The sequence below is a fragment of the Morchella sextelata genome, assembly GCF_020137385.1.
Source record: "Morchella sextelata strain SCLS chromosome Unknown scls_5, whole genome shotgun sequence".
Taxonomy (NCBI): Eukaryota; Fungi; Ascomycota; class Pezizomycetes; order Pezizales; family Morchellaceae; genus Morchella; species Morchella sextelata.
In genome coordinates, this window is record NW_025408620.1 from 1858711 (window position 1) to 1884153 (window position 25443).

Sequence of the window (25443 nt, forward strand, 5' to 3'; positions counted from 1 at the left end):
AGTCTTCTTTTTGTCTGGTTTTCATTTTCGACTTCTTCTTTTTTAGGGACCTTTCTTTTTTCTTGTTTTTTAATTCATTATTTGCATGCATTTTTAGGGACCTTGAATGGGATTATGTTTTCTGAATTATTTCATCACTATCTTTACTACACGCTTACATTCTGTCGTTTAAATCGAACAAGTCCCAGTACCGATCATTTTACGACTTTGTTGGATCGGACAGGTGTCTTATTCTGAACGTGGTTGATGTCGACGTTATCTGTATGAAAGAGATTACTTATGTCTATAAGCGCGTATATTGGTACTGTATGATGGCCGGTATATATATATATCAACAGAAATACATTAATTTCTATCGGAGGTTACTCAATATGAAGCTCGTGGCTTTCGTGTGGAAGAAAAGATGGTACCCATCCTGGAGTTCTCGCTTTGGCACACTCATTCACACACCCTGACTTAGCGACTTAACACACAAGAATTAATAAAGCCAATTATACTACGTGTTCTAATTGTGGCCACGATAGCACAATTAAAAGACGTCCAACCAATGTGCGAGGAATCTACCGAGGTTGCGTACGACACTGTTGGCTGTGCTAATCAATGCTCTTGAATAAGGAAGATTTCGGACTTTCCAATTCGGCAGCTGGCATCCCTCGATACCCAGGCTCGCCTTCCACCCCAGACCTGACAGGAACACCAACCATCACTCTACTTCCCTCAACACCCCAAGCAACAAAACCATCTCAACTCTCATTCATTTCTCATCACCACCAAAATACTACACAAAGCCCTCTCGATCTATACCAATCAGCACATCATGACGGAGTTCTATGTAAGCTAGTATCCCCACCAAACCCCTCCCATCCCCCACTAACACCTCCCTAAAGTCCACCAGAGACCTCGAGATCCAGGATCTCTGTGGGCAGCTTATGCACGACCACATGCGTCTCGACGACGAGTGTGACGCCCTCAACGCTGAGATGAAAACTCTCCAAAGACACATCAAGAAGAGGGATGCCTTGCTCCCTGACGGCTTCCTCGATCCTACCCTCTACGAGGAGCGTGTACGCATCATGACTCTCAGCCGTGCTATTGGTCAGCATGAGTACCGTCTCTACCACTTGGAGAGGATCGAGATGAAACTTGTCAAGATGTTTGCGAAGGAAGCTCGTGCAGAAAAGGGGATGCCACTTATTAAGGAAGAGGATGAAGAGGAGGATCCGGTCCCGGATGAGCTGAAATGTTGCTGTAATAACATCTTTAAGAAAGAGGAGGAGGAGGGGAGTAGTTCCGCTGGGGCCTCAGGCAGCGGATCGGGCAATAAGGAGAATGAGAAGGCTGGCAAGAACAAAAACTCAGGTGGATTCAAGAAGGGACGTCTTCCCGTGAATCGCACTGTCCCCGGCCCTTCGCAACCGAAGTGAAGCACTCAACTATGGCAACATGATATCAGACGAGGATGAAGATTGAAAACGGAAAAGGTATGGAAATTTTTCGAAGGGTGTTCTTTGCTCTAGGCTAGTTAATTTGTTGATTTCGGGGGAGGCGAAAGTTGATTGAGTCCTGTATTTACTTCGTAATGTCTACACTCTTTTAAAAGGTTCCTTCCAGCTTGCATCACTTCTCGCATAAGAAGCCACGTCCTTCGTATGAAACATGATTTTCTTGCTTGTATAAAGGTTTTACAACGCAGATATGGCCCAAAAACATTCGGACACGAGGTGAGGGATCTATATATATGTCTTGCCCTGACTAACGTTCAAGAGTGACAAAGTCCTATATATAATGTTGCATGGTTTGAGAACGAGAACTGTTTGATGCTGTTTTACCTTAGACTCTCACGCTACATTTGTTTTCATCCTCACAATGGCACTTAGAAGGATCCGATAAGCTGCGCATCTGATCTTATCAGCCAGGCTTGGCAACTCGGGTAATCTTGGCAGTCAAATACGACTCAGGGCGAAAAACAAACATGGGCGAGTGGCCTAACGGTTAACACTCGCCCCCGGACGTACACCGTGCGGTTGTGTCACCTTCGATTACAGAAGGGCAACGGTTCAACCCAGGGGTGGGGGTAGTAGATATGGGTCTGGCCATATCTGCAGTACCTTTTGTCTTTTTACGTACAACATACCAAATAAAGCATAAAAATCCCCTAGGGAAAGATTTTCGAACGATAATTTACCTATAATAACCAGTAACCTTTGAGGGGATAGTATATCCCTGTGCAACACCCTGTTCATCCCTTTCATCAGGATGACCTGAGAAAGAATTGGCCTGAATAGGCGGTAGGTTACCTTCATAAATTCATAAGGTATCATGTGATGCTAGGACAATTATTAAAAAAATAGAGCTCTGGAGGTTCAAACCTTGACTATCCTGACTTATCACTCGGTATCTTATCACCTACACTATTATTTTCTTTACTACATTAATATTTCCTGACCTCGAAAGCTCAGCTATCAGGGCAGTTACCTCTCACAGGAGATGATCATCGTTTATAGCAGATAGTGTTACAGGAAACACGAACACTGCTCCTAAGTCAAGGAATAAGGATAATACGAGTGATGGGTTGTGATGTGAGTACGGTCGGGTAACGAGGGAACCAGCATAGGAAGGTACCGAGGGGTGTGGGGGCACCGGGTGCAACCACATTAGTATTAGGCTGTTGTGAGGGCACGCTTATTATTGGGTGTCTCACCCGGAACGGAATAGAAGCGGGGCTTATGGCTGCAGGCCATTCTACTTAGGGAAGTAGCTCTAGGACAATAGCATGATACAGCTCGGTTACTGGCAATTGCGGGGTTCATGGTTACGTGTCGGAATTAGAATGGAGGAACGGAACTATGCGGGGGCGCTTTTCTATTGGGGGTTATCTTCGGGTTGATTGTCTTATTCTATTATCGTTATCTCATTAGTATTAGAAAGCGGGCCTTGGCATAGGGTCCAATATGTATAAATAGGGAAGGGTTCCGCCTCGTCTTAGTGGCATCATCAGTCACTCAGCGAGCGGAATCCGGTTTACAATATTACAAGTTTAAAAGCTACAGAACTATCGCTTAGCATTGGCATTTCCCCAAACACTATATTGTACCTTATCCACTACGCTATTATTTTACCGATCGCATACCATCAAACGTCCCGATAAGACAACTACTTGCTTAGACCAATACTTGAGAGTATTTTGTTTGTGGCGGATAGTCACCGTGCGCTCAAGTAAAAGAATAAGAAAGTAGTCTATTAGAAGGACTCTTTGATACCGTATGCATCCTCGAGTAGCAACAGCAGCTATCAACAACTTTACTTGCACTACCTCTTTTGTCGTTCGCAGAGGCAGTGCCGAACACCTCTATTGCGGATACCTCGAATACGCCGGGTTTTTTGCCGAAGCAGGTACTACTTGCACGTTCGAAGAACACGACCCGGAGATCCTCAACTATCCCGAACTCTTCCCCATTAAAGTCACCCTCAGTCAGCAATCCTACGGATTAGCTCACTCCGTCCCTTGGTTCGTCGTTCAACCCTGGTGCAGAAGACAGCCACAACTCAGAATCGAGCAACTTAGCGATGTCAAGGGGTCATCAGCAACAAGCGGAGGAAGACTACAACATGGAGAGCTCGATCACCGTGAGAGATCGAGGTATAGTCGAGACCCAGGCGAGACAGCGCCACAGGAGGGATCTGGACATGCCGATCAGCGACCTCTTCAGGTCGACGCAGCCGGCCGCATCCTATGGCCAACCCCGCTCCCGCAGGCAAGGGAACTATCGAGATTATTCCCCGTACAAAACGCCAATCAGAGAACGATCTTCTATTCCGAGGCCCTCGGTCCTCAGGGTAACGGACGACGACGAGGACACGAATATGGACGTGGAAGAACGCCGTATCGAGCACCCCTTTGGAGAAATCATCGGGCAGGAAATCGAACGGAGAGGAGCCCCAGTGGTTCAGCAGCTGAGTCGCGGACTTGGAGACCTCACTGTGAGCGTCCAAGACCTGCCCGCAATCAGGGAAATTACTCGGCAGCACGCGGCGCAGCTTACCCAGCAGCACGAAGAGCAGACCAAACTCATCCGCGAATTGCAGATGAAGTTCAACCAGGACCAAGAAGAACGGGAGCGCCGAGATGGGTACATCCTCGCGCAAGTGCGGGCAGAGACAGCCGCAACCACTACGAACCTCGGCCAAGTCTTGGAACAGATCGCCAATACCACTAGGGCCCACCAACAGCGGCAGGAAGAGCAGGCTCAGCACATAACTATGCTGGCCGACTGGATTCAAAGGCTGCCGAAAGAAGGCCCAGCCCAAGTCCCAGACGGCGTAGCGGCTACACTGGCACAGTTGGAGAGGACCATGCAGCAGCAGGTCTCCTTGGTAGATGGGTTCTCTGGAACAAGGACGGCTCTAGAAGAAATGATAGAGCAGATGAAGGAAACAGCCCGTAAAGCGGCTGCGGAAAAACCACTGGCCCCAGAGACAGGTGGCGGCGGATCAGGCCCACCTCCCAAACCACCTCCCCAACAACCAGTCGCCCCTCCAGCCGGCTCTGAATCCAGTGACGACCTCGAAGACCAAGGCCAACGAGGGAAGCAAGGAGGTCAAGAAGCACAAGGTGGAGGTAACGGGGATGGCAATCAGGGAGGAGGTCAAGGAGCACAAGGTGGAGGTAACGGGAATGGCAATAAGGGAGGTAACGCCCCGGAAGCACCCGGATCATCCCCATCGGACTCCTCAGATTCGGAAGACGAACGCCGCAAGCGGCGGGAACGTAAAAAACGAAGACAGGAAAGGAGGTACCAACAAGGGAAAGATCTCTTGCACCCCCCTCGGGCCACCGTAGGTGATGCACCCAAAAAGGCCAACATTCCCTTCTCCGGAAGAGCCGATCAAGACGTAAGACTCTGGATCGACCAGATGGAGATTCTAATCAGTCTCCAGAAGAAGGTCCAATGGGATGACGGCACCAAGATTATGTGGGCATCCCTCGAGTTTACCGGTAGTGCGGCAAACTTTTGGCGGAATTTTACGGAGAGGTTGGCTGTGGACAGAAGTATCGGAACCTGGGAACGGTTCAAGCAAGAACTCCGCACTCAATATGGCAACCGCACAAGTCAGGAACAGGCCAAGCAGAAGATGGACAGACTCCGGCAAACTGGCCCAATCGACGACTACATCAACGAGATGCAGAACCTAGAATGGGACGCACGAGTTGGACCAGTTGTCATGAGATCCCTGATCCTAACAGGAATAAACTCCTCGCTGGAACAACGGCTCTCCAATGCGATTGAGGAACCTGGGGATTTCGTGGACTGGTTAGCCTGGGTACGAAAAGTCGGACGTAAGGACCACGAAGTGAAGGCTCGGAAGGAAATCCTGCGAGGTAAAGATACTGTGAAACCTCGCGAGGAAAAGACGGAACGGCGGAAATCGGGCAACAACGCAAATCCTCGGAAAACTTTTCCCGCATCAGCCAACAACTCCAAGACCTCAGATGACTTAGGTGTCACCAAAGAAGAGAAGGAGAAATGGCAGAAGGAAGGAAAGTGTTTCCGTTGTGGTAGAGATAACCACTTCGTAAAGGATTGCGTGGCAACGAGCAAAGTCAGGTTAACGAACCTGAAGAGAAAAGAGTATCCTTCCGGGAGAAAGGACCACGGAAGGGAGGGTGATAAGAAACGGAAATTGGGGCCACAAAATGAGGCATTTAGGGCAAGGATTACGAATTTGGAGGACTAAATTGATTGGGTATTTCTATTTTTTATGCGGTGTTTCATTCTATGTTGTGTTACGGGTTTTATTTGGGAAAAAGACTTTTCTAAGGGATCGGGTTATGTTATGTTCTATCGGTTTTGCGCAATTTAAATTCTCTTTACACACATTTCGAGAAGCGGGGTTACATTCTGAAAATACCTGGTGCATAAGTGTTGTACTATGATTTTGATCAACGCTCAAATTTTCTATATAAACTCCCTCGCCCGCGCTCAGAACAAGAACTATCAACATCAACCCACTTATACCCAAGAACAATCTACCTTACCTTACACTTGTTAAACATACGAACATGTCTTCACATCACCAAGAAACCCGCCTTGAGATTGAGATCTCTTGGAACCATCCCGCGACTAGTACCCAACATGCAGAAACAGTCAACGCACTCCTAGACAGTGGAACAGAGGACTGAGTTATGTCCTGGAACTGTGTCCATCGCCTCAAGATCCCAACTCAGCCTCGACCCAAGCCCCTCATCATCAGATAGGCTGACGGTACCCCTATGCCTAACTCCGGCACTTATATCACCCAATCTCTTACTTTCCGCGTCGGCAACCATCTAGACAGAGACATCGTCTGTGAGGTTGGCTCATTCGCAGGAGAAGACCTCGTCATACCACATCGATGGCTCCAGGAGCATCAACCAACCATACATTGGGGACAGAACAAGGTCACCTTCGACAACATCAATTGTCAAGTGAAGGGATGCTTCAGGACCATGTATGATATATACGAAGAAGACCCAGAAGAGCGGGTCATCAGGCTGTTGAGGTCGTCACCCGAGACACAGATGATGATCGAGCAACACCCCTTCTGGGCAAGGGCATTGGTAGGCGAGGCTCTCGCTAGTGCTATACCGATGGAGTACCAGGACTTCGTCGACGTCTTCTCTAAGGAGGGGGCCGATCGACTACCTGATCACTCTGAATGGGACCATACCATTCCCCTTATGGAAGGAAAGCAGCCTCCATGGGGACCGATCTATGCGCTCTCCCCAGTGGAACAAAAGGCACTCCGGGAGTATTTGGACGAAATGCTAGCCTCTGGCAAAATAGTCCCCTCCACCAGCCCGGCAGCAGCACCGATCCTGTTCGTGAAGAAAGCCAATGGAAAACTGAGGCTATGCGTAGACTTTCGTGGCTTAAATGCTATCACGGTCAAGAATCGCTACCCCCTTCCACTCATGACAGAGTTGGCCGATTCAACGAAAGGAGCAGAGTTCTTCACCAAGATAGACCTGAAAAATGGCTATAACTTGATTAGGATTGCTGCTGGCGAGGAATGGAAAACAGCTTTCAGAACGAAGTACGGCCACTTCGAATATAGGGTGATGCCTTTTGGCTTAACCAATGCACCGGCGTCGTTCCAGGTCATGGTCAATACCATATTCAAGGATCTTCTAGATCAAGGCGTAGTAGTCTACTTGGATGATATTCTAATATATTCAAAGACTAAGGAAGAGCATACGGCTCTTGTGAGGAAGATATTGGGGCGACTGCAACAAAACCATCTATACGGGAACCTCGAGAAAACGGAATGGCACAAACAGGAGGTAGAATTCCTGGGATTTGTACTATCAGGGAAAGAGAACCAGGTCTCGCCTAAGAAGGTGAAGGCAATCATGGAATGGTTACCACCCACCAAGGTCAAGGAACTTCAATGTTTCCTCGGATTCGCCAACTTCCTACGACGGTTCATCCACAGGTACTCCGAAGTTTGTCGACCAATGACCGACCTCTTGAAGAAGGGTTCCGTATGGCGATGGAGCAGTGAACAGCAAAATGCTTTCGACGAACTCAAGGAGAGATTTACGTCTGCCCCAATACTACGACACTATGACGAACACCGCGAAGCGATCATAGAAACTGACGCGAGTGACTGGGCTGAGGCCGCAGTACTCTCTCAGGTGTTCGAGGACGGTATTCTACACCCGGTAGCTTACCACTCTCGCAAGTTCAACGAAGCAGAGGTAAACTACGAGATCTATGACAAGGAGATGCTCGCTATAGTTTCTGCTCTCTTGACTTGGAGACATTGGCTGGAAGGAACGGACATTCCTATCCAGATACATTCGGATCATCAGAACCTACAGTACTTCACAACGACCAAGAAGTTGTCGAGAAGACAAGCCAGGTGGGCCGAAAAGATAGCACCTTTTCGCTTCAGGATTCATTACCGACCAGGCGAAAAGAATGGCAAGCCAGATGCACTTACAAGGCGCCCAGAGTTCGCTATGGAAGGGGGAGTAATGCGCGAACAACCCGTAAAACAGTTGCTCAGCGCAGAACAATTTGTCAGGAAATCACGGACCAATGTAGAAACTGGCCCTGAAATCATTGGCAACTCCGAAGAAGAATGGACTCCGTTGGATCAGTGGTACGACATACCAGGTACTGAGCTGCCTCAGCCACTACAAGACTGGTATGAACAGGACAGACAATGGGTTCGGAGAGTGTTCCGGGATGAACCTCTCCCTGACGCAAACCTTGAAGTCTTCGGGACAGAGGAAGCTGATGCCGTAATAACGGAGCTTGCCACTGAATGGACCCCGGGATCGAATGAGGCCACCCACGATGGTCGTTGGGTAGTGCCAGGATACGCGGTCAGACAAGTCATCGAGGATCATCATGACAGACCCGTAGCGGGGCATCTAGGAAGGGATAAAACCCTTGAGTTGATCGATAGGAACTACTGGTGGCCAGGAATGTCCACGGATGTAGCCAACTTCGTCAAGACTTGCGACGTGTGCCAGAGAGCCAAGCAACGTCGGAGACACTTGTCACTCCCTCAACCCCTAGAGTTAGCCACCACACCTTGGACTGATATCTCAATGGATTTCGTAGTAGAAATGCCAAAGGAGAAATCAGGATTCCGTAACGTATTGGTAGTTGTGGACCGTTTTACGAAAATGGCTCACTTCATTCCAATGACGGGAATCAACGCGGAACAGACCGCTAACGCCTTTGTCAAGGACATTTGGCGCTTTCACGGACTTCCTAGGAGCATTGTCTCTGACAGAGGAACACAGTTCGTATCGGCATTCTGGGCTGCGGTCACAGAACGACTAGGGATTCGTAGAAGACTCTCGACCTCGTTCCACCCACAGACGGATGGACAAACAGAAAAGACCAACCAGCACCTCGAATCCTACATCCGGGCCTATACCGCAGGAACAGGAAAGAAATGGAGGGACCTACTACCGATTTGCGAGTATGCATATAATAATGCGAAACACTCGTCGACAGGACAATCGCCGTTCTACTGTAACTATGGTTTCCACCCACGAACAGATTGGCCAACGGATGCGAAAATCGGACAGCTAGATGCCAAGGGAAGCACCTACCTGGAAGACCTTCTCCTAGCCCATGAGTCAGCGAGAGATACGCTGCAGAAGACGTTTGACAGGATGGCGTCAAGGCCAGGGCCCGCAGTTCAGCGGTTCACGATCGGTCAAAAGGTTTTGCTGGATACTCGGAACCTCGGCGGTTACAATAAATGGTCGGATAAGTTTACAGGCCCTTTCGAGGTTGCCGCGGCTGTGGGAAATAGGGCTTATAGATTGAATCTTCCGGTAGAATGGAAGGTTCATGACGTATTCCACGAGATGTTGCTAAGACCTTATCGAGAGGACCCCAACCCGGGCAGGCAACAAAACACACGAAAACGACTCGCAACATCCGACCCTCAAGAGGCACTCTTAGATGAGAACTTCAAACCGGTCACCAACACTCGGCCCCATACGCGGAGCCAAGGGCCAGTCACCGACTCGAGACGACCTCTGAAACGACAGCGGACTAGGGAAGACTAGCTCGATACCTTTCCTACTCTATGACTTTTCCCAAAGGGTTTTTATCATAGAGAGGTTTTAACGGTCGAGGGCGACGTCTAGGAAGGGGGAGTAGTGTTATAGGAAACACGAACACTGCTCCTAAGTCAAGGGACAAGGATAATATGAGTGATGGGTTGTGATGCGAGTACGGTCGGGTAACGAGGGAACAAGCATAGAAAGGTACCGAGGGGTGTGGGGGCACCGGGTGCAACCACACTAGTATTAGGCTGTTGTGAGGGCACGCTTACTATTGGGTGTCTCACCCGGAACGGAATAGAAGCGGGGCTTATGGCTGCAGGCCATTCTACTTAGGGAAGTAGCTCTAGGACAATAGCATGATACAGCTCGGTTACTGGCAATTGCGGGGTTCATGGTTACGTGTCGGAATTAGAATGGAGGAACGGAACTATGCGGGGGCGCTTTTCTATTGGGGGTTATCTTCGGGTTGATTGTCTTATTCTATTATCGTTATCTCATTAGTATTAGAAAGCGGGCCTTGGCATAGGGTCCAATATGTATAAATAGGGAAGGGTTCCGCCTCGTCTTAGTGGCATCATCAGTCACTCAGCGAGCGGAATCCGGTTTACAATATTACAAGTTTAAAAGCTACAGAACTATCGCTTAGCATTGGCATTTCCCCAAACAGATAGCTATCCTTTTTTCACCTGACATCTGATATAGATCACTCCCTAGCGGTGAGTATCGTTATTGTTGGTACCCTCGGTTTTTGCATCCCTTTTTGGACAACCCTGAGATTAGAACAGATAGACTACCACCCCCAGAGGCTGTTCGAATTTACTGGAGGATATCTCTGGAATATATCCGATAGAAGTAGAATATATCGGCATAGTGGGATAAATAAACACATTTTCGGAAAACAGGTCAATTTTGAATGTTTTTTGCACTAATTATCCCTCCCGCACGGGTCATTCACCCCTATACACCAAAAAGATCGTACCATAGGGGCCCGAACCAGAGGTCAGATGAGATCATTGTTTGAGCAAATAAGGAGGCGCAAAATATATTTTAGATTGTTATTGAATATAAAATTCGAAATAAATTATAAACAAAAGCAAAACAGGAGACCATAAAACCTTCACACCCAGACCCACCCAAATACATGGACCATGCCACAGGCACCCCCAATCCAACCGCCAACCGCCAGGCGCGGTTACCAACGCCCCCCAAGATTGTCGACGATTTAAGACAACTGGATCTCTCTTACAGAGACACAAGACCCAAGACCCATACTGCCTCATTCTATAGGGCGGAGCACCAGGTCAGCATGTTTTTTACCTCCAGCATCCTACGTATGCACGCACAAGCGGCCGCATACAGCGCTAAAGGTAACTTTAGCCCCCCTCATGATGAGAGTAAGTGTGGGTAAGACCCGATCGAACTTAGCTAATATAAGTCTATACCGCAAGTCTCTTGTCTAGCCGTTCAAGACCAGCTTGAAGGAATAGGATTCAAGGTGTTTAAGACAGCACGGGTCCCTCTTATGGTGTGGGCTAAGGTTGGGACCTCCCAGGCCAAGGATATCTGGTGGCCCTTCCGGAGAAGCAGCAGGGCGGCTGCTGTTGTTGGAGGCGGAAGACACGCGGATCTCTTTTACAGAAGAGCGAGGGCAGGGAGTCTTTCTCACGCAAGCGGAGGGCCGGAGGGCAGGATTCATATAAACTGGATGAAGCCCGGCCCTTAGCCGTTTGAAAACATTACTGGTCTAAGGACCCCAGTTACATTATCCAGCATTTGATTGGCTGTTTCCGGGTCCCAGATAGGGGGGTCTGAGTCTGCAGCTCTGTAGACCCCTTGCCTATTCCCAGGATATGTTAGTATATTAAACTAAGATGAAAGAGCAATAAAAAACTGACCGATGACCGCCCTCTAGGAACCAGCTCCTGATGAGAGAGGCAAAGAATTGTGCCCACCCGCATCTCATAATCATCCTCGCGAAAGGAGATTCCAAGGTGGCGGGCGGAGCCCAAAGCCACAATGGCTCGTTGGGGTTCGGTCTGCTCCCCAGAAAATTCTTTCTGTGTTCATCGCAAGAGTTTAATATTAGTAAGAGGCCTTCAATCTTTACCATTTCTTCGAAAGAAAAAAGGTTTCAATAAGGAGATAATCAGAGTGTAAACTTACTCCATTCTCTAAGCCGCAGATCAGGAGACCGATCTTAGAAATCCGGCGATGGATCTATATCCTTGAGGTAAGACGGGAAGTAAGCAGAAATCCTCATGGAATCTTTCTAAAGACAGATAGAATAAAGGAGTAAAACGAAATATTACCTTTTCTCCTTGTTGCCTGGCTATTAATTGAGAAATGGCATTAGTAAATATTCGCTGACGGAGTGCTGTGAACATCATGTCATTGCAGTGAAGAACATACAGTAATGGTTGGAGTTTTCTCCCTTGAATCTTAATCGTGAGGATTTGTGGGACTGGGGTGAGCAAGGAGCTCAGCCAATCGGGTTTGGAAGTTGAAGGAATTTGTCGGTTTGGCTGCTCTGGATGGCCTTCAGTGGGAAGGTATTAATAGAGGCTCCACCCCGCCAGACAGCATAGGCAGTGCAACCAGGCGGGTGCTGTTGGATGATTGAGCTGGCGGATAAAGGTTCGGATGTTTGTTGCGGATTGCTGACTGGTTGAGGTTGGGGATAAAGATACGTAAGGGTAAAAATAGGATGGATAGGGAATGTAGGAACGGATGAAGTGGTGGAATGGGGAGTGGAGGAAGGAAAGAAATTCTGATTATACATGCAACCAGGGTCAAGTGCTGCAGCAAGAAGGAGTCCCCGACGTTTTGCGCATGGAGCAAGAATAATTACGAGTACCCCGGACTTACTTGGCGATCTGGCAATTAGATATACGTCACTCGGTCTATGAGGTCAAGTCGAAGGCGATTTAGTATTTTAGAAGACTCAATAGGCAGTTCACAAATCACTTCCATCATTTTCAATCATATGTCCAGTTCCTTTTCTAGCGTAGACGAAGGTGATGCATATTTCGATTCCAATATTGCCAGAATCATGAACATGGTTCTTTTTGTCTCAGGCTAAACTCCTCAACGGCGTGCTTCCAAGTATATATATTTTTGAAGATAATCACAACAAGGTCCAACTTCCCATATGTCGATTCAACAAGGTTTACTGAACCACAACAACATCACGAAAACCTACAGAGAAAATCAAGATATAAGCGTAAACACAGAGATATTTATTGAGACTCGTATAACAAACAGAGGCCTAATATCCCAGCAAGATCGCACCCATGCTCACAGCCAAGCCTTTTCGTCCAGACAGAACACTCAAGCTCTCCCGGTCTTCTTTCTTCCTTCTTCCTGGCCACCATACCGTTCCATCACTGCTTCCTTCCTAAAACTTCGTCTCACAGAGCTCCTCGGCTACCACAGTGCTCTCAGTTGCCACAGTATCTCCAGTTGCCATGGATCCGTCAGTTGCCATGGATCCGTCAGTTGCCATGGATCCGTCAGTTACCATGGTGCCATGAGTTGCGATGGTGTCTTCAGTTGCTGCGATGCTGTCCGTCTCCATGGTGACCGGGGCCATGGCCCACTCCAGCTCCTCACCGCTTTTAAACTCTCCAAAGAAAACTATCCCGCTCTTCTCTTCCATCGTATCCAGCTTCGCCTGCTCACGAGCACTCAATGGCTCTCCCGGCTCAGGAGTAATGACAACATGAAGTCCGCCAATGTCAGTCTCCGCAGAAAGATCTAACCCAATCGGAATACTTCCAAAGGATTCACCAAGCCCAATTGGGATACTTCCAAAGGATTCATCATCGGGACTACCCTCATCACCCATGGCAATGCGGATACCTTCCCAATCAACCGTAGTGATATCCTCAGTGATCTCCTCAGCGCCAACAATGTGCAATGGCGACTGGGCACTTCCGACTTCATGCTCCTTCAACGCCTGCAACATGTCCGCCATGTTCACAAATGACTGCCCAGCAAGGGCATTCATCATCACGGTGCAATCCTTGAGTCTGGCAGAGCGACTGTTGATAATCTTGCGGAGCTTGCCCGCCCACTTCCTCTTGTGCGCATCGGAGGTTCTACCATGGTCATCCCAGTGGCCGATGTCGACGTCAGAGAGGATGTTCCCAGACAAAAGCTGGCGTCTGATGTCTCTGCAGAGGCCGCAGAAGCTGGAGTAATTCTCGTGGCGGCCAGTCGTGGTGCCGGAGAAGATTGTCAGTACGCTGGAGGCTTTGGAGCTGATGCTGGCTGGGGTGCTTTCGCCGGAGGTCAGGGAAGGCAGAGTAGCAGACGGAGCATGTGAGTGATCGGAAGTGTTGGGGAGGTCGTAGACCTGGTCCTGGACGCGGGTGACCATTTTGGTGTGGGTGGTGTGGCTACGTGAGTTGTGATAGAACTCGGGAAGGTGGTCGTGAATGAGGCCGTGGGCCCTGTTTTCGGTGGTTGGGGAGGTGACAGTGATAATTGGGAGGTCCATTTATTGCTTTACTAAATTAAGGTGAGTTGATTGGTAAGGAAAAGGAGTTGTGACGGATTATAACTGACCTTGTTAATAAAATAGGACGGGGTGACTCTTGTTGTTTGTGGTGGAGGAAGGTAAGAGATGAATGGTTGGCCGTGGTGTATAGGACCAACCAGCGAGTGCACCTTTCAACGTTTCAGGGGCTTGGAGCGAGTGAACAGTAAGATAATCACAAGCCAGAAGTACCGAACGAATCAACTTAACCCGCACTATCTTTCTAAATCACTAAGTATCTATGCCTAGGTTTTCTCGGCGAACATCCGATCAATTATCCCTTCTCACGGAGTATTACCTGAAAGCACCGATCCATCACCACCCATGTCATGCCTTATGACATATTACGAGCTAATTACTCAAGAACTCACTGAACTAACGCCGTACATATTTCCAAGACATGCCTGCTCCTCACGCTTGAATTTCCCTACGTCTTGGGGGTTGCAGGCACCCTCCCAATCGCAGCTCTTGTGCGCGCGTGTGCCTCACACCAGGATAGCACGAGAGTAAAGAAAAGAAGCATGGTGGTAATTAGCATGGTCTCGAGCTCTGAATGCTTTTTACTTGCGCTCTCCATCACGCGAAGGATCGTCGACTCGACTCATGGCATTCCCTACAGCAAGCACAAGTAACTAATACACGAGTGATAGTTCATGATTCACATCCAGTGTGACGTCAGGCACAACCACCGAATGCATATGCATTACATCTCGAGGCATATCATATACCATCTCTAAGATGCCGATAGTAATTGATTGGAAAGACACGGGCGAATAAGAAGAGTCCACCTTGACCAACGAGGATGCTCGAGTAAAGCAGAGACGAGAACCTCGAGCTGGCTATGCCTCGCATTATTTTGAATCTTGCTGTCCCTACCCTGGCTTTTCATTCAGGGATCAAGTGTTTACTTTCTTAAAATCAGCAAAAGCTCAACTCAATTGACAAAGGGGACAGGATCTCCAGTACCTAGGGTACAATTTCGAAATGGTAAACTACCATTAATGCGAGGTGACCTATGTTACCCGCATTTGGGGATGAAATTAGCAAACAATAGTAGATCTAATTGGATGAACAATGGTAAGAGGGTGATGAATCATCCTCAGATATCAGACTATTATGTATCAGTGAAAATCATACTGATACTGTATCAAAAAAATACTGCATCTATAACCGGGGGTTGAACCTGCATCATTGTGGATATACAATTGAAGCTGTACCATCTAGGCCATGGGGGAAGATACTACATATCTGTTCTATCAGTATATCAGGTAGGGTAATGGTAGGGAAAGGGTAGTTTACCCTTCCCCCTCGATAACCCCCCAAAGGATAGCCGGAGACTTTGACAAGAAATTTGCTAAGTCCCAAAACAGCAGGCTGAAGCTTATTTACCCTTAATAAGGAAAGACCATCCTCCCTCTACACCTTATATTTCCGATAATTTACCATTAAAGAACAAAAAACCACCCTCTATATCTTATATTTCCGATAATTTACCACTACAGAGCAAGGACCACCCCCTACATCTTATATTTCCGATAGGTTAACACTACAGGCCAGGGACCAACCCCTACATCTTATATTTCCGGTAAACTACCGCAAAAGAGCAAAAGAGTACCGCTTTACCTTACCGGCCCCATTACTACACTCCGAAATCGGATGAATTTAGCGCTTCACACTATAAAAATTATACCGTAGGGCAGTCCGACAGTCATCGCCCCATTCCAGAGCCTGAGGACCCTCCGTAGCAACGATGGCAGGGAATACTTTCAGTTGTCAGCAACCACAATTAAACTACCCCTCACTTGCTAGGAGGAAGCTACGAAGCATAGTGCGCATTGTCTGACTAGCCACAGCTAGCTTTCATAAGGTGAATACGTTGTGTACCTGCTGTGCCTAGTCTATTGCTAGGTTGCGTCTCTGGCTTACACAACTACGGGTGAAGTGCGCAGCAGCATACACAAGCGGCTGGGGAGCGTACTTAGAGGTTGCAAATGTCTACGTAGACTTTAAAAATGGCTTCGTAGACTGTTCTTAATAAGAGGCTTGAAATTCTGCGTGTACATAGATGTGCCAAGACCTCCGAGGTAGATTCGAAGAAAGATAACAACAGCATGGGAGATGCGCAGTGTTTCGCCAAGTATATGAGACGATCTACCTGAGAAACACCACGGTTATCCTACCGTGACTGTGCACGTAATAAGACCGATATTAACCCATTTGGGTTAAGCTCATCTCTACTTTCGCATGTCCTACTGTACGATCAGAACTTGAGAAAGATCAGGATGCAGGATGAGCTTGTTGAGCTCAAAGGAGGTCTTCTGGTTCTCTCCCTTTGAACCTTCCTCTGCGGGGAAAAATTAAACCACTTAGACTCGTACATCATTACTAGGGGTGTACCAACTCGCGACCGCGAGTTGTACGTTGAATTATGGGTATCAAATAAAATTTAATTCTCCCTCTACAATCATGAGGGGCCTTCGGCCCCATCCTCCTCCTCTCGTGAGTGCTCAGTACTTTGATGTGTCGTGTTGACTAATCAACTTCCCTGCACTCAGCAGCCAATCAAACCGTTCCAATGTTAGAAAACTTAGCGATAGCACATTATAGACTCAAGATTCAACCTGATAAACACCACTGATAACATCAGGAAGGCCCAGCGCCAAGCCAGTAACATCGAGCATCATACCACGATACACCCGTCATCAACATCCCAGCAGATACTGGCCATAATATTTCTAGGGTATTGAAACCCAACTCTCATGTGATGTGATCTATGCGTTTTGTTGTGAGTGGACGTGTAGCTAATGGTTCTAACGCACTACGGTGTTGCGTGTGCCAAGACCTCCGAGCCAGGGATGACTGTCTGGAGAAAGAGATAAACAACCTCTTGATTGTCCACCGAGGAGATCTTGAGGGTTTAGTCTATTCTATACGATATCAATTGGATCACTGTGCTTTGAACCACACTAGCCTACAAAAAAACTGTCTCTAAAGACCATTGAAGAGTAGGAACAGGATAATGAGAATGTGATTTTAGTTTTTTTTATTATTATTTTTATAAATTTTCGATTAGAAATGACATCCGCCCCAAATCCTCCGCTTCCAATCCGCGAGGTCCAGACATGCATAAATGGCCTCCCACACAGAAACATGATGTTCTGTTGTGGTTGGCAGGAATCACCTTTAGCCCCACATATATCGAAAAGAGGACCCGAGGAATCAAGGACCTACGAAAAGATTAAAACAAAAAATGCTGAAAAATGCAGATATATTACTATCTACCGCCCCCACCCATCACACCCACCCTCTCACAACACCGCGACACATACGTCGCATTAATAGCTCCGAGCTTGGAGTGCCCAACGCAGACCGAGACCGCCCGAGGTATTCGGGTCTAGCTGCAAACGCTGGAGCACACCGGATATCAACTCTGCAGCGAAACTAGGCAGGAGGATACAATCCGCAGACCCAGCCCAGTGGCAGCTGTTTCTGGGGGCAGGTGCTCGATGCCGGTTCCGTTCGGCGATGCTCGCTACGATGAGCCACCTTGGAAGCGGGGAGGGCGGCCTCAAATAGAAGGAACAGGGTGATCGGCGGGCCTTTGGTCCCCAAGTACGTACACATATATGATCCCTGTGTTCCTTGGGGGGTGCGGGCCCGCAGGATCCACTACCCGAGTGTTTGGTTTCCCGGGGCAACAGCAATTGGTGATCGAGGGAGGCGGCAACGGGTAGGCGATGGCAGTATGCGAGAGATACGAGGCCCGGAAATTGTCGGTTTTGAATTTATTGACTTTGCCGGCCAACACAGGCACCCGCTGCACACTCGGAGAGACTGTCGTAGCCTGGCTCCCCTGAGCGCGGACGCACCGTTTCCGGATTAAGGAGAGGAAGGGCCGGGTGCCTGTCATGAACGATTTTCTGCTCTTGGAGACAGAGAAGAGTGTGTCAGCGGCACGGGCTCGTAAACGCCGGCCCACTGATTTTTCGTTAGCGTTTTGCATTTCAGCGGAAATCAAAGGCTAATTCTTACTCTTTAGTTGTCTCGGATTCTCGAGTAGCCCAGGAGATTTCTGAGGGTGCTGGGTGGTTGCCGATCCGGCCTGTGGTCATATATCTGTTAGCAAAGGTCTGAGATCTTGGGAATATGATATAAGAGTTAGGCTATGTACTTACGGCGGATCCTCCAGCTCCGGCAAGCGCAGATGGGATCAATGTCCATAGAGTCGCTACCAGATATTAGTTTTTATTTTGGAGAATATTTCTGCCAGGCCAGCTATTGAGCGCGGAAAAGACATACGAAAGTGGAAAATGGAGGCACTACATAGATATCATGTCAGTGCTTTGCAAATTTGATGAGGAAATATTTTTCATACCTCTCTCCAGGACCCCCGAGACCAAATGTCGGGTCTGACACTCCAAGCCCATTTATGGCGTAGCGCCACCACCCCGGCCTTCCTGGGCGAAGTAAATCTCAACAGTCCTGTGCTAGAGATATATATCAGAGAATTATTCAAATTACAACAACTCTAATTGAAAATAAAAACCTTGGATAAAGGTAAAACATGGTATGTTATGGCTGACGGGCAAGTATACGTGTAGTAATCGAAAAGCTGGAGTCAAACAAAACGTATTTTTAAACTTACAATATGGGCTCCACCAACACTGTCGGTTCCAGTAGTCCCGGATGTCACACTTATGGCCTAGACGTTAACCCCGGGTGTTAGTAACCGTATTCCATTATCTACAAAAGTGATGATAAAAATAATGAAGGATAGGATGGGACTTGATGAAGAATTCAAACTGAACTCAAACTTGTTTTGAAAGATATCGGAAACTCACAGCTGTCCTGCATGTTCCTTTCCCGGATCCCCCCTGCCGAATAAATATCCCCCCGGGTAGGCCTCTAGTCGTATAATCTGTGAGAACACTATCGAACATGTATTGTAAGATATGAAGACTTGATAAACAGAGATGTATCGATAACAGAACTTACTTGTCGGGCCTCCCAGTGCCGAGCCCGCAGCCGAGGTTCACAAGAGGCGAAGGATTGAACCCGGACCATATCTCTTGATTAGCCATCCAGACAGGCATCAGAGCACCCAGTAATATGAAGTTTAGGTGGGGATAAAAGGCTCTGGTGCTTGCTGGTGGCGTGTATAAAAGATATTGATAGAAATAAGAATATGAATTATTCCCTGTGATGAAATCGAGGCGGGGATAAAAATAAGTATAGAAATGGATGCAAGGAAAGGAAGGAGAGAAGTGAGAGAGAGACGGCACTAGAAAGAACAACAAAGGGTAACTCCTAGTGCCTTGGAAGACAAGGATTGACGCTATGGCTAACGCATGAATGTCTACCGTTCTTTGCCAAGCGATTTTGGAGCTTTCACTGGTATCATTCCTATATTTTACACATCTCAATACAATTGAGGGAATTCACTGATAAAAAATGGTACTGCATCAAATATTATACCCGATTATATTTCATTATCTGACATTTAAGATCTCCGGATTCACAGACTTTCGACGTTTAAAGACAAAAAGAGAGCCTGTGTCCTCTTCTCATCCAATTCGGTGTACCATCACGGACACTTCCGCCGCTTGTTATTTTCTCCCAATATTATGACAGGGATGATCTGCCATGGCAACGATTGTTTACGACTGCGTGATGAACAGCAGCTTTTGTTCCCCTTCATTGTATACGCGTGCTGACCGTTACATACCGCTGCAGCGTCGTCAATAACGTGATACCTACCATAATTAATGACATGATGATGGAGCTGGTAATAGTAATACTGGGTGATCTGATGGAGTATCTCTGATTAAACCTAATTTTGCATAATGCCAAAACCACGCCGAATATATACCTAGCGGAGCATTGAATTCTACTCCGATCGAGCAGGTCGACTCCCTGAGCGTACATCCGGCATGGACATCGTGCGCGCGATGAGCTCCAGGTTTCTTCCTACCGATCAAGACGACCTCTCCCAGCAGTCGCTACCCACATCACTCGGATAGTAGGGATGAGACAGAACGCAAGAACCCTTAAATCGAGAGTCTCCGAAGTTGGAGCGCACAAGCTCATTCCCTTCGATGGCCTAAAAAAATAAAAATAACCGAGTATATATGCCAGATATGCCGCTAATAACTCTCACAGCAGGCGTGTGGACACCGTGTTTTGTTGAAGCCAGATATCGCTCGCCCGGAGGAGCGCAGGGATCTTTCATCTTCATGAACTATCACTCGGTATGAATTTCCAGAGCCGAGACCAGTTCTTGGGGTGCAATGAGCTGTGGATTCATTCTTTTCCCTCTCCAGGAGTGATATAAAGGGTCTCCAGTATTAAATCTACTCGTGAGCTGTGGGTGTGTAGAGAGCCTTTCTGTAGCGATTAACAGAGGAGATGTACGATTTGCCGGACCAGAATCGTCGACTTACTGCCGCTTGTATGTCACCTTTGACGCGGCATCTCTACAAAAGAAGAGATATTCCAGATTGTTCCTGATGCCGGCCTATGAACCCTTCAGGTAATCTTAGGCCACCGCTCTCGGGGTGGTCCTACCTGCCACTACCTTTATCTAGCGAAGAAGAAAGGCTTTAATTTGGGACGATCGAATATCTGTAGTGGAGGGTGATAGAATTAGTGTGATGAACCACCCACGCTGGCGGTATAAATGATAACCCACCATTCCGATAGATATTCCCACGTGTTTTTCACCTCCGGCAGAGGTCAAGTGACACTGATTTCCCGAAACTCCGCTGTCCTGGCGCAGAAAGTAGTACGTCAAAGTCATGTAGGTCCAAAGCGAGCCAGGGATGTCGTTAGCGTGAAATGTTTGATGTGAAGTAGTCCCTTTACAGGCATTGATATCTAGTGCCTTTTGCTTCCTGTCGGGATCATAATTATTGGGTCCTCTTCCGACTCGAAGTAGCGACCTTGCATTTTCGACAAGATGATAGGTAGTGTGTAGTATGAGAGGTATTGAGACACGTAAGCGAAATATTAGAACTTCGGCGTCGTTCAATACCGGTTGTCTATTTACATCGTCAGTTCCGGCCCGTCTTCGCCAATTATGTCGAATGTGTTAGAAGTATTGGAGCTGGTATCATACTCGATAACGGATAAACCAAAGCGCTGCCGTTCGACAACTGCTATCTGGCTCTCCTCTCCTCTCACCTACTACTCCAGATATCTGACTCATAAATGCATATCGAGTCGTCATTGGTGTTTGTGTACGCTTGCAGCAGCTCTTCCGTCGTTGATCTACTTTCTCGAGCTCGTCATGGGACCTCTGCGAGATCAAACGGACTTGAAAAATGCTTTCCAGAGCAGTAACCTCCTCCATGTCGTAGTGGTAATGTCAACTTTCTCTCCGCCAGCTTGAAGACACGCAAACAACCCTAACCCACGTTGGTATCCAGAAATTATGGAAAAGGTGTAATAGCGGAGCTCATTTTGTGGTATAGGAGGATACGATAAATATGGAGACTGAGAGCTGGCTGTGTCATAAGGGCGAACTTGCTGTGGTCATGAACCTTCGCTGCGCGCACTCATGTGGCAAAGTTCTAGGTCGCTTGTTCAGCATGATCACCGCTACGCCAAAGCTAGGGATATCCCAGCACCCGATTTCTCACGTACAGTGGGACCACTGCAAAATCTATACTAGTGTAAATCACGTCTTTCGCTAATATGAGTGTAGGGTGTATGTATTTCCAGCCAATGCTGGTATTGCGCACCAATAAAGTTCTCGATACCGAATCCGATGGGTAGACCCAGTGAAATCTCGGTATTTTCGACATCAACTGACCAGCGTGCAAGAAAATTATTTTCGCCCATTCTATTGTCTATCGTTTGTATCACCTGGTCTGATTGGAGATTTCGTTTCTCCCGCGTGCTTGTGAGTGTGTATCAAAGTAGTACGCAGAGCCTAGACAGGGCATTGAGATGTATCCGCGAGGGTTTCTTACGCGGGATTGGCTGGGGTGCTTGGTCGCGGAGGAGAGATTTGGGGATTGAGATTTTCTTTGCGATGTTGAAATAACGAATCTTATTTTATGGTTAAAGGATAGATCTTCTTTTGCGCCTAATAAAGTGGAATAAATTGTACACCTTAAGTTCGAGGAAGCATTTAGTCCCACCATGCAATTGTGGCCGGCGATGAGTCAACCGAGTGATATTATATGAAAGAGAGGATTTCTTGTTAGCCTGGGTGCAATTCCTATTTCCGCAGACGTCAGGTGGTGGTTTGCGCTTTGTGTTGTGCACAGAACCCTTTGAATGACGTTAAGTTGACAACCTGGACATCGATTCTATGTTCGCTTCCCTCTCACTTTCCACCGTCGTTTATAACTGCCCAAACTACCAAAACATCTCAAAAATCCACCGGTATTTTATACCAACAACGCTCCTATCCCACCTTTCCAATTACATTAGCTCTACGCGCAAAGATGCATGTCAAGTCCCATCGCCGATGGGAAGAAATCACCGAGTTCGTTCCTAGAGGCAATTCCGGTTCTACATTCCAACACTCAAGCTTCATGACCAACGATTCGGGAAGCTCCAGTAACACTCTCCTCGTCCGTCCAGAGAAGAAGAAATCGCAGTTCCAATTCGATCCGACAAAGTACTTTGAGCTCCCGCGCCCGAAACACAAGTCTCCAGTTATCGTCTACAGCACTCCGCCGGATGCCCCACCTCCAAGAACAAGAGTCCGTCCTGTCGTTCAGAGCAACCATGTTCCTAAAATAAACCTACCACCGACGATCCGTTCTGAAGTTCAGGAGGTCGTCCCGGCTGTCTCCTCGAGTATTTTACCTGATCCGCACAGCACCAACACCACCGATGGTGATTCGAAATCAATCGAAAAAAGCGTCTCTCTCTCCCCCGTTATTGAAAGCGAAAATCTCGAAGTTTCCGAGGAAGACAGAGCCTCTCCAGCCCTAGCTGAAGAGTCTATCCTCTCAATCAGTGACGAAAATGTAGACCACAACCCACCGCACGAATATATACATGTAGGTATTGAAACCCATGCCGACACGAACAAAGTCAAATTCATCCATGATGTGAAGGAGCTTGCGCAGAGCTCTCAGTTGCCGGTTGCCTTGGAACGTGATGTTATGCAACGCCCGTCAGCTGTCGTTGTCGAAATCACTTCTGAATCATCGTCGTCCACGCATGTCAACCATTCCGCAGTGGAAGATGGAGAGGAGGACCGTTCAGCAGCACACAAACAGGACGAACAGAAGAATGAAAGTATCTATATTTCCGTCGACGATACAATTCCCACACCGGCTGCTTCTCAAGACATCAGCCCGACGTCAACATTTAACTGGGCCGACGACGCAATCGACGAAGAAGAGGCCCAATCATCCACCGAAACATTCACGTGGAGGGAAGAGATGATGCAATATACCAGGTCTACCACACCGAGAGGTGACCCACCAACTAAAACGGGACCTCGAATTGCCGAGATCATCACACCAGCCCATGGTTACTTCACCGGAGGCCGAAGTGCATTGGTCCTGACTACTATAGGAATCGGAGCTGATATCTTTACGAGCTGGGACACTACTATTACGAGAACGGCGACGAAGAGGAAGCTTCCAGTGATTGTTGAGGAGCCAGTTTCTGGACGGAAGGATTCATTCCCAGGCCATGAGATACGGTTTGAGCATCGGTCAACCGCTGCGGAGGTCAAGGAGATTATTTCTAACAGTGAGAAGGATAAGGTTGATCAGAATTTTTTATACTCACGCACTATTACTTCGTTCGGTTATAGGTGTTCATAACTTGCTAATGCGATGTGTCTATATTCAGGTGCAGGAAATTGCCTTGGATGGAGGTGTCAACTCCGCTGAACCAATCACCACTGAGCCAGTGGTCGGAGCCGATCAATTACCAGAAACTGTCGTTTCCGATATCCCGGGAGTAACCGAGAACGATGCTGTTCTGGACCACGTGGTTATGGGAGAAAAAAGATCCGGAAACTACGATGTCTCAAAGACTACCATACTGTACCACGAGGCACCATCAGAACTCCCGTTGTTCTTTCTTTTCTTATTGGTCTCACTTGCACTTTTTCAGGTTATGCCATAAACCAAGCCTATGGTCCTGGCTTTTCTTTCTCGGGGGTGAGGAAGCAATGTTAGCTTGGAGACGATTTATGGGATAGATTATACTGGGGAATTTTTTATGATATCTCTGGTCGGATGGGTTACGGTTTACCTCTCATATTTCGGTTACCAGTTGTAACAGTTCTTGTAACGAGTTCGAAATCTTTTTTTTTAATCTTGAACTACCAGACGGTCGCATTCAATGAAGGAGAGAGGAAATAAAATCATTGTAATGAATTTTGTGGTTCTCGCGATTTGAGTATTCTATTTTTGAGATCCGGTTTTTCAGAGAGATTATGAAACAAGCTTAAAATCATATGAAATCAATAAATTTTAAAATTATGAAAGATACTTTTTTTTTTTGTTTAATTCATACTCGCATGCAGCCCGTAAGCTATGGCTGCGCACTGCAATTTACAGTACAAGTACAGGGTTTCACCCTTATGCCTACTAGTCGCTTCGTTCAGCAGGATGTGGAATACCCCAACCGGCTCAAGGCCAGCACTCATACCATTATGAAAGATACTCCAATGTGTAGATTTGGCGAAAATATGATACGTGTACTTCCTGTTCCCACTCTCCTCTCACTACTAATCGTGAATGCTGAAAGCAGAACCTCAATTTACTATTCTCCGCCGCCTTGGATATTGTTACGTCCAATTTGTGTCTTTTCATCTTCCGCAAATGTTAATAAACCTTCTATGGGGCTCTTTTGTTTTCTGTTTTTATTGTGGGCTCGGGGGCGAGGGTGCGCACCGAGCGCTGTAATGGTATCAGCAGACTGTTCTCTGAGCTGGTCGTATTATTTTTTGTGAGAACGTTGGGTGATTCTTTTTCCATAACAGAGAATATTTAAGTACAAAATAGAGGTCACTGTGCTGATCCTGGGCGTTGGATAAAATATCTCGTTTTTGACTACTATCCCTTTCCGAACCTCCCACCAAGATAGTTCATGACGTATGTGTTGATCGCTCGTGCTGGCTTAGAAAATTCTATGAATTTCTGTATATCACCTAGTGTATTGTGAGTTGCAGACCATGGGTTCATCTCTCGAAAGACGTAGGATAAGTCAAAGTATGAGCTATGACCCCATAAGATTGTGTCATATGTCCAGCCCCTTTGCTGCCAATTTACCAGCAACTGCCCAGAGTCAGGTTTTCTTGCACGGGAGCTCGCATGCCCTATATATGAAGTACCAAAAGTGTCAGCCTGGA

General features: G+C 47.4%; 6 protein-coding genes across 6 annotated transcripts; 4 read left to right on the plus strand and 2 right to left on the minus strand.

The window, feature by feature from the left end:
• Positions 1-817: 817 nt before the first annotated feature.
• H6S33_011045 (uncharacterized protein) lies at positions 818-1424 on the plus strand (the record flags this gene model as incomplete). The annotated part of the gene is made up of 2 exons (XM_044842431.1): positions 818-832; positions 888-1424. The coding sequence occupies 2 exons, from the start codon at positions 818-820 to the stop codon at positions 1422-1424; spliced, it is 552 nt and encodes a 183-aa protein (XP_044696975.1).
• A 2143-nt stretch (positions 1425-3567) lies between these two features.
• H6S33_011046 (uncharacterized protein) lies at positions 3568-5736 on the plus strand (the record flags this gene model as incomplete). The annotated part of the gene is made up of 1 exon (XM_044842432.1): positions 3568-5736. The coding sequence occupies one exon, from the start codon at positions 3568-3570 to the stop codon at positions 5734-5736; it is 2169 nt and encodes a 722-aa protein (XP_044696976.1).
• A 535-nt stretch (positions 5737-6271) lies between these two features.
• Positions 6272-9577, plus strand: H6S33_011047 (uncharacterized protein; the record flags this gene model as incomplete). Its single annotated transcript, XM_044842433.1, has 1 exon — positions 6272-9577. The coding sequence occupies one exon, from the start codon at positions 6272-6274 to the stop codon at positions 9575-9577; it is 3306 nt and encodes a 1101-aa protein (XP_044696977.1).
• A 3394-nt stretch (positions 9578-12971) lies between these two features.
• On the minus strand, positions 12972-14075 carry H6S33_011048 (uncharacterized protein; the record flags this gene model as incomplete). The annotated part of the gene is made up of 1 exon (XM_044842435.1): positions 12972-14075. The coding sequence occupies one exon, from the start codon at positions 14073-14075 to the stop codon at positions 12972-12974; it is 1104 nt and encodes a 367-aa protein (XP_044696978.1).
• A 3986-nt stretch (positions 14076-18061) lies between these two features.
• Positions 18062-18968, minus strand: H6S33_011049 (uncharacterized protein; the record flags this gene model as incomplete). The annotated part of the gene is made up of 8 exons (XM_044842436.1): positions 18062-18092; positions 18147-18216; positions 18286-18342; positions 18414-18433; positions 18490-18523; positions 18593-18601; positions 18760-18816; positions 18956-18968. The coding sequence occupies 8 exons, from the start codon at positions 18966-18968 to the stop codon at positions 18062-18064; spliced, it is 291 nt and encodes a 96-aa protein (XP_044696979.1).
• A 3596-nt stretch (positions 18969-22564) lies between these two features.
• H6S33_011050 (uncharacterized protein) lies at positions 22565-24212 on the plus strand (the record flags this gene model as incomplete). Its single annotated transcript, XM_044842437.1, has 3 exons — positions 22565-23128; positions 23186-23845; positions 23934-24212. 3 exons carry the CDS (start codon positions 22565-22567, stop codon positions 24210-24212), a joined length of 1503 nt encoding a protein of 500 aa, XP_044696980.1.
• Positions 24213-25443: the final 1231 nt, after the last annotated feature.